Consider the following 15,440-nt stretch of genomic DNA (forward strand, 5'->3'; position numbering starts at 1 on the left):
TTGGGGGGGGGGGGGGGGGAGGAAGTAGCGGAAGCAAGTTGGCTAGAGCCGTCCTCTACCCTCGCCCTTGTGTAGCTATCGATAGGAGCGAAGAGGCACATTTTGGGCAATGCACCTTACAGAATCCCAAATTGTATCGAAAAAGAATGGCAATTTGAATGTCATTCAATGCATAGATAAACACGAAATGAAGTGAAAAATGGAAAATTTGCATTGTCAGAGGGATTACTCAAAAAGTGCCTCCTTACAACGAACATATATAACTTTGCAAATATCGATGATAAATACTATTACAGCAGCACATATTATTAATTGTATGTACAATTTTTAATTTCTTAAATAATAATTCACCTTCCTCCCTTATATCTCTCCGAAGTAATTCAATACGTGCCATTAGAACGAATCATTTTCGTATTTGAATTGACATTTTCAAGATTGTTCGTTTGTCCTGTCAAGAATATTCATTCTCTCATCTTGCACATCTTACACCTTAAAAATCTCAATTCAATAAAAATTTCTTAATACTTATTCTGTGCCCGATGCAGAAGTTAATTAATAATATTTTACATTACGTGGTGATTTTTCAATACATGTGAATGATTAGGTTGTGTTGTGATCTTGCAAGCGTAAGTACAGCCTGTAAAAATGCCTTTCGAAATTTCGGGAGGACAAACATTTAGGCTTACAAAAATACGTTGGTATTGTAGTTTGAAAAAATGTAATTTAAGATATGGTCGGATTGCTTGACAACTCGGTCACCTTAGGCCTTATATTTTTCGTAACTTACTCGCAACTGTTGAAACGCTAAATAACGTAATGATTGCGCAACTGCCTTACGTGAAATCACGTTTTTATTGCATTTCTAAGGAAAACTCATTGTAGATTACATATGATTGTTTCGAGCGGTGTTTTTTCTTTCTCTCTTTTTTTTTTTTTTTTTTTTTTGTTTTTTTTTTTTGTTAAATGTAACCAAAGATAGGCGATAGTTTATCTTAAAGATTCTCAATGCAATTGAATTTAACGAAATGTGCTAATGCATTGTTGGCAATTGTCTCAAAATGAAAGTCAACACGGACGTATAAAAGCAAAATCATAATTTTATTTTAAGCTTAATTGAATCTCGCGTCAGTGCTCCTTTGCATTTTTATTTTGGTTTAATCGGGAAACCGTGTTGGAACTGCATAATACATTTTTTTTGTTTTTTTTTTGCTATTTACATTGCAAGCTTATCTTTTATTAAATCTACGAAAAATGTCTTCGATGTACACATTCTGAAACGTATTATAATTGCTTCTGGGAATTTATGTATTTTTCAGTCGTTTTTTCGTCCTCTACTCTCGCTCGCACACACATCCACAATTCTATACTCACTCAGCAACATAATGCACACATTAATAAATACCATTGCAGACTAAATGTAATTCATAAGTGATTTATGAATTTCGCTTCTTTCGTTAATTCACTCTCTTCCTTATTTCATTCGCTTAATCAACGTATTATGTAAAAATAAAAAAGCTTTTGTTTTGTTTTTTTATAAATAACTAACGTTTACATGTATACAGCACCAAATGTAGATGTATTTGCTACAGAACCATCTTTTTTTTTTGTTTTTTTTTTGTTTTTTTTTTTTGATATTATAACTAAAGAAATCGAAATCTCATTTGTCTAATAATGTATAATTAATTTACAAATAAATTCATATATTTTCTAAGTTCCGAAATAGCAAATCGACTTAAAGCTGAAAGCCTGGATAACCATTAACACAACTTTTCCAACGATACGTTATTCAGAACTCATATACAATAGTATATGTAACAATTCTATTGTTAATTCCAAGTTGTTTTTTTTTTAGTTTTTAATTTTAATGTTTTTTTGTTTTAAATTGTTATTATTGTTGTTGTTGTTGTTGTTGTTGTTGCTGTTATCATTATTATTGTAATTATTATTATTATTATTATTATTATTATTATTATTATTATTATTATTACAATTATTACTATTACTATTATTATTAATTTTTTATTATTATAATTATTTTTTATTTTATTCGCCTTCAGTCGTACCATGTGCCCCGAGTCACGCATAGGTCAATGCCGCGACACGAAACTACGATGGCTCTACATTAAATTACGTAATTGGTGTTATTCCTTGTATAATCAACAATTTTCGCTGTTGACCATTGAAAATGTATCTATCTACATAAAGCTAGATAACAGGTATATTTACTACTATATACCTAAATCATTACGAACGAAAATTTATCTTTCCTAAATTCTGTCCCTATACACATTACATATTACGTAAGTCAACTGAGAAATTAATCGAAAACGATAAATAAATAGTACTCGTGATTCCTATATTTAATTATTTTAGCTAATACCGCTTGAATTTTATAATATTTTTCTCGTCTTCGCCGGCATTGTGCTAGACTTAAATTAAAGCATATCACTAAAGTTACCAAGAGAATCCAATAAAGCGAGAAAGCACTTTATAATAGATGATAATTCAATAGGTTTGTTGCGCCTTTTTTCGCGTAAAACAACTCATCTTAAGAGAAATGTTTACAAACATTCATTCCAACGATCACTACTTTTTTATTATTATTTTCCCCTTATGTGCTTACTGTATATTAGATTGACATTAATAATTTTATTTTTTCGGCGTTTCGATCACCTTGTCAGCTTAAATGTTCTTGATTTACTATCACAATATGGGAAGTTCGATTTTATTCATCATCTAATTGTAAAGAAAGTATTTTTCTATATAACATATCGAGATGCGTGAAAGGTATACGAATTCGCTAAACATTTTATGAAAGCCGTTCAATCCCATAGTCTTCTTCATTTATACATTAATTCGAAACTCGTACACTACAGATCCGTCGCTAGTCGTCCATAAATGAAGATCGAGGGGGATAGCAGGAATCAACATGCTCGCTTAAGATACAATCGAGGGAAAGAATTTACAATTTGGGTAAGAATCTTGGATTCGTCAAGTAAAAGGCTAATGAGTTGGCCGTCGTTTAATTCTAAGTCTGTGGTTTCTTGCCACCACGGGGCTTTATGCTCTCCGAGATCTGCCACATTGCTTCTTCGCAAAGAAAATCGCTAAAGTTGTTGAAGAAAGTAATGATGCGTTCGTTCTTCTTGAAACTGTATGTTCTGAAATGAAGAAGAAAAAAATGTATATAGCAATGATTGATTTTGCAGGGATTATATATAAGTTGCTTTCTTTGTTTGTTATGTGCTTTGATTAATCCACAAATCACGTATCTGTCAAATTTAGTACGAAAGTAGTATTTAATTAACATGTTATTATACAAACAGTATAGGAAAACAATTTTTTATTTATTAAATTAGAAAAAATTTTCACTATACTAATTGCATGCAATTACAATAATTCTTTTCAATATTGATTTATAAAAAAAAATTGCTGACAACATTGTCTCACCATTTCTATAACAATAAAGTAATACTATCGAATAGAAATTTTACATGTATTCAATTTTTTGTGCATTTTAGTCAGAGTTTGGCTGTATAAAAAACAAAAAAAAAACAAAAAAAAAAAAACAAAAAAAAAACCCCAATATAATACATTGATACTCACCCTTTCTTAAATCGCTTCATATTTTCTACAATGTTAAACTGTTGCCATCGTTTCGAGAAATTAATGCTATTGTCAGGCAACAGATCACTGTTTCCGATATGTACAAACGTCAAATCTTGTAGAACCAAACCACTGAAATTATTAATTATTATTAATTATTAATTTATATGAATTTTCAATTTTCAATTTATTAAATACAGAATCTATTAACGACGAATATTGATACTGGCCTGAGTCATATTCCATAACGTGCATTAATTAATAGAAAAATATATTAATGCATTATTGTAATTGAAAACGAAATGCTTTGATTCAGTAAATTTCAGGAACACGCGTAAATTAAAATAACTTTTTATCTCGTTTCTGTTGTCTTTTTTTTTTTTATTTTTTTTTATTTTATTTTTTTTTTTTATTATTATTACACTAATACAGCGAATAAATTATATCTAACATTTCCAGTTTATTTCACTTTTACAATATACATAATTTTCAAATCTATCATTATTTACCAAGTTCTGACGAATGTATGCAATATGGATACGCTAATAGAGTATACCATATCGACCTTATCATAAATGCACTCTATTGTTGTTCCACTCGGCAATATTTAATTAAAAAATCAACTCTTCAAAAAGGTACTCCCTCGAGAAAAAAGAGAAAAAAGAACCTTAAACAAATACGTTTACGTACATATACGGAATACACGGCGGCTGCGTCTCAGCCAGTGCCTGTCGGTAAGCTCGGAAACTACTCGAGCTATCAATTAATGCACAATACTCCTTCAATCCTTCGGTAATATGTTTCTGCCACTCCAACCTTCTAATGGGCGCACTATCCAAAGCCGATAATAGTGCCAAGTAGCTATTAAAATTGTTGATCTTCCTCAAATGCTTCATAATTTTAATGAACTTCACAACGTATTTCTCTCTGTCTTTTGCCTCGTTCTCCAACCTATAATTGTTTATCCGATACAAGATTAGTAAAGTGAAGTACTAAATCAGTTTTATTTTGAGATTATGATATTATATATATATATATATATATATATATATATATATAATAATAATAATGTAATTAATATAAATGGTAATTGGCAGTTTTGAGTGCCGCGGCTATTAATACAATTCATAACTGATTAATAGTCAGATATATATATATATATATATATATATATATATATATATGTATGAAAATTATTTTCTATTCTCAACGGACCTGTGCTCCAAGATTCTCGATCGTGCCCAGTACGACATCTTGTTGAAGTGTTCGGTGAATCTGGTGAGATTCGGACTGCGCTCCTCATTTTGTTCCTGGGCCCAGATTAGCACCTCCGGTATTTCGATCTTCATGAAGAGCTCGGCGTCGAGAAGCGTCATCTGTTCGGCTATCTGCTCGCTTTTAAAGTCCAAGAGCGAGGCTTGCTTGGTCGAGACGCTCAAGGACGCGAGGATCGGCTGCGCCGCCTGGAGCTGCTTGCACGCATGCTTTTCCAGGATCTTGACGCGCAGGGCCTTGGCCATCGTTAGGTCGCCGCTGCAGACTAATTGCTGGACGAACTCCATCAAGGTCTGGAGTAGGGTGTCGTCGAGATCGGATATCCTGTACGAATGGTCATTGGAGGTTTTATATCTCGAACGATAGTCTCGAGGTTATTAAGGGTGGAATTGCATGTAATGCTCCGAGAGTTGAGTGATTGTTAACGCATACAAACATCATTACTGAAACATCTTGCCTATAAATGATCCGATAATTACGGCAGTTCATAATTATCAATAGATCGCAAATTATATTAAATTTAATTCGCGTATCTCCTGAACAGATTAGTAAAATGTATTTGTAGAAGCGATATGATTTATGGAGATGCCATTGCGTATGATATTGATTCCATTAACTAGCGTATGATTCACTCTAAATTATTAGCTAATTTTACGCACATTAAGCTACATCTTGGGATATTTCTTATTGCTAATGTACATTGGAAATACTTACGTCAAATCGCTAACAACTCGAACTAGCAGAGAAAACGCTTCTCTAGCTGCTCGCTGCTTCACTACATCTGACGAACATGAGAATCGCTGATGCCGCCTGTGTAATTTTTTTATCAACTCCAACGGTGACATGAATGTTCTATATGTCGTTAAGAAGGCTTCCTGATACAGGAAATCTGAAATGTCGTTTTAAATGTTGTATTTTAGGCGCAGCATGACAATTATTAGATCGTGTAAATATGATATGCAACTAGTCTAATACTAATCAACTAACCTGATTCTTTCTCATCTAATGCAGGTTTGAAAGAAAAAAAAGAAAAGAAATATATCGTTATCAAAGTGCTAATGAGATGATACGCACATCCATCCAATCATCCATCCATGTATTAGTGTGTGTGTGTATGCGATTTAAAACGATTTGACTATTAAACTGAGAATGGTTGGAATCGACTTTTCTTAATTAATTTCTCTACGGTTTATCGTAATCCTTGTGACTTTTAATGCATACCGAACAATCCCGAGGATTTTAATGTTTCGTGTACTTGACGATAACTATAATGAATTTTAAATTACATTTTTTTTGCTTTCAAATTACGAGTAAACGATGATAATACGAGTAATACGTAAAATTGAAGCCGAGAAATACATTAATGATTATTGATTAAAAGTTCATGAGCATTCGCGTCATTGAACAATAAATGACGATGAATGAATGAAACTGCAGCATAAACTAAGCATTCAATAGCAACGATTTTCCATTTAATAAATCCGCGCCACAACAACCCAATTAATTAACACAGGAACAACTTTATTGTGCAATTTTACGTACCATGTTTGTTTGCTTTTGTCGCGTGAATTAATAACGCATCCGGATGACCGCCACGTATGTCTGGACCATCCTCCTCCGGCTTCTTAAAAACCAAATACTTATTTATCTCTAATTCATCTAACATGTTGTCATCTTGATCGACGTCTCGTAATTCCATGGAGTTTTCGTCGATCGATATGCAGGAAGGTGCTTTGCTCGATGATCTTGGCGACGAGTCCAAATTGAGATTATTATTCTATGAAAGTTTTATTATATTTTACTCAATGTGATCTTTAAAATTACGAGCAAATCAATTGCTCCAAGTTAAGCTTAGCGAGATTATTACAAAGAAAATTCTATATTTTTTACTTAGCAGTTTGACTTTTAGAACTTGTGGCATTTGTTTGCATGTTGTAAACACGCTTTGAATGCGAGTGTATTTTTATTTTACGAATACATGTTTAATTGGAAGATGATAAATAAGGAAAAGTCGAGGAACCGTTTATCGTTTGAAAGTTTATTCTTGATTTCTCCAATAAATCGATTATCGGACAAAAAAACAAAAAACAAAAAAGTAATTCTTCGTAAACTTAAAAGACTTTATTATTTCAATGTTTTTCTCCGGACATCATAATTTATGGATTCACATTTATATTTTAACAATCTATTCGTTACACCAACATAACCAATTTAGAATGATTTAAATATGCCTCGAGTAATATGATTTCGACTGAGAATAATTTTGCAGATTATTCGAGTAAAACGTTAAATAACAACTGTTGTATGCCAAATTATATAGTATAATAAAACATCAATCGGCCCGATAAGACTTAACATATTGTAATTGACGTGTCCAATTGACAAATTATGGCATTCAGGTACAGTTGAAGAAAACTCCACAGTTTTTCACTTCATTGCAAGACGAATCGGGCAAGTTGAATAAAGCAGATATAATAACGTGGATTACCAGTGATACGTTGTTAGCGTTGAGGATCTCCTTCTTGTCGAATGAAAGTGGCGAGTAGGAGATGGGTTCCTCGGCTTTGACTGGTGTCGACGTGATGATGGGGTCGAGGCTGCCGACGTGGGGACTCTGCATCCCGGGAGCCGCCGGCTTCGGGGACACTGGGGGCGGCGTCGCGCTCGCCTTAACGGAGCGCGACCTCTTTGGTGGTAATGCCGGGGGTACACTGGAATCGTTTACGATTTCTCTTATCGTCGGTACCATCGTGAACGCGTGGCTGAAACAAGTAGTCGTTACTTTCTTGCGATCTGCCGACGATTATTTGGTTTGGAGGCGGCAGGTGGAGGCAAATGGGGTAACGTTTGTACGGATCAACGAAGATCGAGAGGGTAATTATCGATTTGTCCGACTTACCTTCTCGATCGAGCATTTCAAAGTGCACCACTCGGCTGGATGTCAAGATGATGATCTTTTTACGACTTTTCTCTCGGTTTTTCTTGGTTTCTGCTTTCCGAAAAAAGTTTTCCTCAACATTTTCACGAGGTTAATGACATTCAATTGGAGATGTAAAAACAATTTTGAGCTTTTCGTGCAATTTGTCTTTAATAACGAACTAATAGTACAAGTAGTTGAGATATTTACTTAACTTAAGCGTCTATGTATAGTGATAGATTGTATCTCTCAAATTTTTTCAATTTCGTAGTAAGATAATTTTTCGATAAGTTTGAAATTTTCATCAATTATTTTCTACCGACTAACGATATCGTCTAATGTTAATAATTAATTTACATTTATTTCTATACGATTTCTTATATATCGTATGAAATGAAAGAGAGAGAAAAAAACAAAAAAAAAAAAAAAAAAAATAGATAAAAAAAAACAATATCGGAAGTGATCTGCTAATTATCAAACGGAGAAACAATAAATTAGTTAGTAATATTAGTTAAAAGCGACATCGTTGAATGATAGAGAAAAAGTAGAGGATACTCACTTAATTATTCCCATACAAATCCTTAAGAACACTATTAATGAAAATATTTTGCATCTATTCAAAAATTTATATATTTATTAATACGAGTAATTGAAGTAATCTTTAAAATATGATGATTTTTTTTCTCAGAATTTTAATTGATTGATGCAGGTTTCTACACGTAGATTAGACAAAGTTATTCATGAAAAAGCATTCGTTGATCTCATCAAGGTATAATGACAGTACGAATAATCGATATTTCGAAAGTTTATGGTTCTTTCAAAATTTCGAACGACACACACTCAGATCTACGTGTGCGTGAATCAAGAAGCGCATGTTGCGCAGTGCAATGCATTAGTAGACCACAGCGTACAGATATTGTCGATAAAAGATGGATAATAGAGAAGAAGAAGAAGAAGTAGAGAATGAAAGAAATATGGGTAAATGAAAGTGCGAGCCGTGACGAATTAGCCGATAATTAGAATGCTGAGTGTCGCACCGCAAGCTTACCTGGTACCGTCGTGCAAGCTCGTGAGTGTGTGCGTCATGAAGGAGCAGGACTGCGTAGTCGTCAGTGCCATTTCGTGCTGTTGCCATTCGGATTGCATGGAATTGTAAGCGGCTACGGAGTGCCTGGCACCGAGGCCCGGGATGAAGTCGCTATTACTGTGCGAGCAATTGCCGAACATCTCCATGTATGCCATTACTAGAAAATAAAATAGAGCCGATGTTGCGTCTTCTTCGAACACATCTTCGCAAGCACACTGTTTTCCATTACAATGTTTTTCCTCCCACCCGCCACTTCCCTTGATTTATGCAACGCAATCGTGAAGAAATGAATGAAAAGTGGAGTAAAATAAAAAAAAGCAAGCCTTGTTATCTGAGGGAAGGAGTTAATCGCTAATGCTACGTCGTTTGATTAATCGAATAATCGAATAATAAGATTGTTAATATTTTCGTAACTCTAGTCGCGTGTCTTTCTCGTTCCAACTATCTATCTATCTATCTATCGATCTATCTCTCTATGCGCATACATGCGCACACGCTCACGCACGCACAAAGCACACACGCACACGCGCGCAAACACGCAAACACACAAAGAGTAGTCTTAGTACGTGCATATATATATTTGTACATTTGAATGCAGGTAAAGATAGAATTTTTAGAGCTAGTTAGATTTCAGAGAAAAGTTGATAGAAACAATTTAATATGTGCTACATAATATAAATAATCTATTATAATTGTAAAATGTTGCTCACTTGTACTTACTGTCCTGCATTCAATTAAACTAAACTCAATAATTAATCGATTTCAAACATCTAAACAAATCCAATAAAAAAAAAGCCTTGCTACGAAGTATGTAAAGTATATAAATAAAGTTTTTTTTTTTAAGTAAATAATAATATTAACAACAATGACATTAACAATAGTAGCAATAATAATAATAAGAAATAGAAGAAAAAGAAGGAAAATGAGAGTAAGAATAATATTGTTTGCGATTGAAAAATAATATTTGTGATTTGTAATGCAAAACATTGAATGTGTATTTATGCTTTCAGATACGGACAAAAGGATTTTCGTTTGTCTCGTGTGATGATAATAGTATTTTATAACATAAACCAAGTGTACAATTTAATCGGAAGCATAACAATAATTATAAAATTAATATCTCGCCTGTTATTTATGTTTCTAATGTATGATAATTACTTTATCAATTTGCATTTCATCAAGAGACATTCGGACATTTTGAAAGATAATTCATTTTTAAATTAAATAAGCTCGATCGATTTCGTTTTCATTCTACATGAATTATTTGTTTAATGCTTGAATATAACTTTGTAATTAATTCGAAACCTTTGTTATTACAAATTATAAATTAGATAATAATATGGTATACTGTCGAATTATAGAAAAATATAACAAATTGCTTTTCAGCATTTATAAAATGAATGCTCGAGTACTTGTAAGACTTACTTACCATTTTTCAAGTTCAATGAAAAGCTCTTACACATTAGCCTCAGAAATTTTGTAAGAGATACGTTTTTTTTTTTTTAAGTTTTTGTAACAACACATGTTTTTATATTCCGCATTTGAAGAAATTGCTGACACTATCGTATAAATAATATATATATATATATATATATATTTATATTCAAAATCAATTACAATTCATAATTGTCATGCAATCGAAGTACTTTGAACGATCTACGTATTCTCACAATCTTTTTACTGGACGCCTCTTCGGATTAAAAATTCAAGTTTCCCGAACTGATTGGACTAATCTTTAGAAATAAAAGTGCAACTAAAATTATCGTGCCACCCCCACCCCCACCCCCACCCCCACTTCTTTTTCATCATTTGCTTTAAAATTTTGTATCTGAAAATTTTCACTCTTTTGCGAAAGAATCTCCTTTGATATTGCAGCACGATTGCTAAAATCACATTCAAGACTATAAAACGAACAAAGGCACAAGGGGACCCACTCACTGGAATACGCGTGCAGCCTGAGAAAGAGCATCTCCGTGACAAGGAGGACCGAGGGCGAGATCCGTGAGGGTAGGCGGTAAAGTCACCGGTGCGCGTCCCACGAGCCTTTCCGCGTTACTGCGACCAAAGAAACGCGAAAAGAAAACGCGAAAAGAAAACGCGACTCGCGTACCACGACTGCGAGAGCAATAATAATTGGCCAACCGCCCGTAAGGCCAATTTGATGATGAGATAATTGCAGCTTTCGCAATACACGGCCGTGTCGTCTGCCGATGCGTTTTTCGTGCTGGGAAGCCACGAGTGAGTCACGAAGGTATTTGCTTGTTTTGTTTGGCTTTGTTTTTCATATTTTTGCGACTCATTTGCGCGAGATGCCGATTTGCTAAACAGAGCACAACGAAATTCGTTTCCGGATATTAAGCAATGCAGGCTCCTCTGAAATTTCTTTACTATCTACATTTGTAAGTCCTTGTCACTTGTAAAATGCTAAGATTAATTAATATCGGTAAACAATAGATTAGATTTATTAATAAGCCATTGACTATAACGTGCCATAAAGTTCGTTTCAAACGCAATTTTTCAGCGAAAGAAATTCCTTTTCAATCGGTCCTTCAATCAAACGGTCAATTGATTTCTGCCACATTTTAAGAACGTCTGTATATTTTCAGCGCTTAGAGTTTATAATTAAGAATATATGTCATTTATCCGTAATTAGACGATTATCGATGGAAGAAAATTTCTATACGCATTAACAGTTGAATTTTAAAAGTGGATATTTTAATGTTAATTGAGTGTTATTATGGCATTTCCAATGGCGCAGCATAACTAATCAGAAATGACATATTTTTATACTTTAAACTTTCAAATTAAGTATTTCACATTAAAAAAAAAAAAAAAAAAAAAAAAGCTTATAAAATGCTAAAAACTGCTGATATAAAATCTTTTAAAAAATCAATGATACATATGTTAAACTTTTAAGATAGGTAATCAAGAAAATGTAATAACAATGTAATAAATTTACAAAATGTCCGGTAAGGAAAAAGTATATTTTAACTATAAATGTAATTACATTCCAGTTAAATTGACAAATTGTTAATAATGTTATTTGCTAAATTAAAAAAAATATTTTCTCACATTAGTCAATGCGCCTCTTTCTTACAATGTAAGAAAAGTACTTATGATTATACAAATTAAACTATAAATAATAATAGCAAATAACTTTGCATTGCATAACAGTCGTACGAACGTTTACAAACGATTGTATCACGAAAGTGACAGAACCTCTCAAGAAAAAGAAAAAATATGTTGCATGTACAGTTCAGATGCTTGCACATGATTTTCAAAAAAATATAATTTACCAAAGCACAAAAGAAATAATGTATCTTACCACGAAAATATGATCGTCAGGTTCAGCGATTTATATATACATTACATAGACGCGCGAGCACAATACACAAAAGCTATGTATAATGCGAGTGTTAATGATAAATCAAAAGTCAAGCTACATACACTATATACTATGATTGTGAAGGTAAAATAAAAAAAATGTGATAACAAACAGCAAACATGCTATAAAAAGCTTGAGCGATATAACAAAAAAGTTTATGAAAAAAAAATGAAATTATATCTATACACACGCACACACACTATGTGCGAATGCATATACGTATTTATAAACATATGCATATATATATATATATATATATACATATGTGAACAACCATATATCTATGTATACACATATATGCACGTATACACAAGCGCGCGCACACACGTGCATATATATATATATATATAAACAGCAATGTATAGATTCCTTTAAATACATATATGTATATATGCATATACGTATCTATGCACGTATGTATATGTATATGTATATGTGTATATGTGTGTATGTATGTGTATATATATATATATATATATATATATATGTTTATAAATACGTATATGCATTCGCACATAGTGTGTGTGCGTGTGTATAGATATAATTTCATTTTTTTTTCATAACTTAGCGTGTGGGTATTAGCCAAGGTTTGTAGAATTTGTGTGGGCGAAATCCCACTTACCGGAATATGCCACAGATTGGAACACTGGAGGACAACAAAACATTGCATCAGTTTCAACATCATATAGCAGACAGAATAGGGGAAATAGTAACATTTTTTTTATTATTATTAATTTTTCGCGCTATTATTAAAAACTATTATGAAATAGTTATATGCATATATTGTGCTCGAAAGGATATTTAAGAAACTTTCTTGGCTGAAGCATTTTTATTTGGGGATAAAAAAAATGTTATTATCGAATTTTCAGAGTCATGCTTCATTATAAAATTTCGATCGGTAGTATCAATTGCTCTTCATGACTCTTTTATTCTTTATTTTTTGTTTCAGTGAGAGAGTAGTGCTCTAAAATGGTAAGTATCATTTTAGAATTTAATCACGAAAATCCAATTATCTTTTGATGCGACTAAATCGCCTGCCAATTTGCTCATTTTTGTCTTAATCACGTATAAGAAAACCGTAATTTTGTTGGAAAAAAATTTACAAGCACGATTAATAACGTTAATAAGAAATCTTCAACCGAGAATCGAGAAGAAGAAGAAGAAGAAGAAGAATAAGAAGAAGAAGAATAAGAAGAAGAAGAAGAAGAAGAAGAAGAAGAAGAAGAAGAAGAAGAAGAAGAAGAAGAAGAAGAAGAAGAAGAAGAAGAAGAAGAAGAAGAAGAAGAAGAAGAAGAAGAAGAAGAAGAAGAAGAAGAAGATGGTGATGATGATGATGATGATGATGATGATGATGATGAAGAAAGATGGAGAAGCGGATTTGAATTTAATATGGAACCGCCGGACATACGGTATATTATTATTGACGCAAGTACTTTCACGACCACAATGGAATTCATCTAAATGGACAATTTTGCCCATTAGAGTTGGAATTCTCGGCCCCTTTGACCCTCGATCAACCAGACATAAATATAAAAATTTACTTATCACACTAAAATAATAAATATAATAAATAATAAATACAATAAATTCGGCACTTAATAAGCCAGACTGTAATAATTATAAGAGCACAAATGAGCATATCGGACGCACTTGGAAGTATAAAAAGCTCGCCGAGGTCGCCCGATCGCAAGTAAAATATGCTGTGAAATTTCAACTCGATAATCACTCGACGCACAAGAATAATCTCCTGGCGTCATTGTGGAATGGCGTTAAAAGCTCGCGGGAAGGAAACCTCGACGGGCATAATAAAGCAAGAGCCGCTTTTGTCAACAGAGAGGAGGAGACGTGTGGGGGCATTATCGGATGTCGGAGCTTTCAACTTACTATGTCTCTTCTTCATCGGCAGTGGGGGCGGCCTATTATTGTCGATGGGACTGTTGCCGTTGCTCGCGTGCAAACTGCACGTCGATAAATGCTCGTTCTCCGGCACATTATCGTACTGCGAGTGGAGCCGCTCTTTTCGGCGCTTCGAGCGTTTTTCCGGCAACGCCGGTGGCATTCCGCCGTTGGCGTCCGAATTCGCCAGCGCCTCCATCTCCTATTATAAGAACATGGTTAACGTTAAATTATCGTTACGGTTAATGGTATTTTTCATTAAGTGCAAGGACGCTTAGGGAAATGGCGATATATCGGGGCTTTTTGTCAAAGTGACGTATTCACTTGGCATACGTTGCCTTTAAGTGGACGTGACGTTGAATTTGATGGTTAATTTCACGCATCAAGAGCAAACTTTATTACGAAGATTTGATTATATTTTATTGGGGGAAGAATTTGAGGCTTCGCGAAGAATCGGGAAGAATTGAAATCGCCAACGACACGGTATAAAAAGTATTTTATTATAATCGCCAAACTATGGATAATAAAATTAACCATTTTTATGACAATGTAATTGATTACGTTGACATTGTCGCCTCGCTCTTAAAAAACATAAATGTTCGCTGGACCGCAATAATGATTTTCAGTCGCGATAATTGAAATTAAGATTCCAATGTTGAGTGGTGGCGTTTCTGTGCAAAAGTGCATTTTAATTCGAGAATGTGGCTTTGAACATTTATAAATCCACACGCATACGCTGGGAAAAAATTAAACAAATTTTATGCGAAAAGCTGGCGCACTCGTTCAATGAATATGCGATCGAGTTGCATTTGAGATATTAAATGCCAAAGAGAACATTTTTGCCCGCTAATTCAATTCCTTTTATATGTAATGTAATTAATACTTTTCACGGATATTTCAAAACTTTTTTTAAATTCAACAAATTTACGCTCTCGATCTCGTAATGTCCGTTATCGGATACAATTATAATTATAACGATATCACGCATCGAAGTATGCAAATATCGTTGGATAGCTAATCCTTCGAAAATTATCTCTTTATCTTATTAAATACCTATCAATTATTTAAAAATTTGCATTATTTGCATATTACATCGACATTACACAATTTACATACGTCTTACGATACGATATTATGTATTGCACGCGCATCAGTCAATTACGACGACAATCGATATTTCACCTCGAATTCCGACAGCTTCGATTTAATTACCTCCGAAAGTTCATTAGTCATTATTATAGATCGACCGACTTCGTAATAATACAACTTTGCAG

General features: G+C 33.3%; 1 protein-coding gene across 1 annotated transcript in view; it reads right to left on the bottom strand.

Moving 5' to 3' along the window:
* Positions 1-2,939: 2,939 nt before the first annotated feature.
* C3G (C3G guanyl-nucleotide exchange factor) overlaps positions 2,940-15,440 on the bottom strand; it is a 73,160-nt gene continuing 60,659 nt past the window's right edge. Inside the window, exons 8-16 of the mRNA XM_011502134.1 lie at positions 14,155-14,368; positions 8,847-9,042; positions 7,370-7,643; positions 6,424-6,658; positions 5,596-5,770; positions 4,822-5,205; positions 4,297-4,557; positions 3,607-3,738; positions 2,940-3,161 (exon numbers count right to left, since the gene is read on the bottom strand). Coding sequence (XP_011500436.1) covers positions 3,029-3,161; positions 3,607-3,738; positions 4,297-4,557; positions 4,822-5,205; positions 5,596-5,770; positions 6,424-6,658; positions 7,370-7,643; positions 8,847-9,042; positions 14,155-14,368 — 2,004 coding nt within the window. The 3' untranslated portion in view covers positions 2,940-3,028. The remainder of the gene's footprint in view (positions 3,162-3,606; positions 3,739-4,296; positions 4,558-4,821; positions 5,206-5,595; positions 5,771-6,423; positions 6,659-7,369; positions 7,644-8,846; positions 9,043-14,154; positions 14,369-15,440) is intronic.

The sequence above is a fragment of the Ceratosolen solmsi genome, unplaced genomic scaffold, assembly GCF_000503995.2.
Source record: "Ceratosolen solmsi marchali unplaced genomic scaffold, CerSol_1.0 scaffold43, whole genome shotgun sequence".
Taxonomy (NCBI): domain Eukaryota; kingdom Metazoa; phylum Arthropoda; class Insecta; order Hymenoptera; family Agaonidae; genus Ceratosolen; species Ceratosolen solmsi.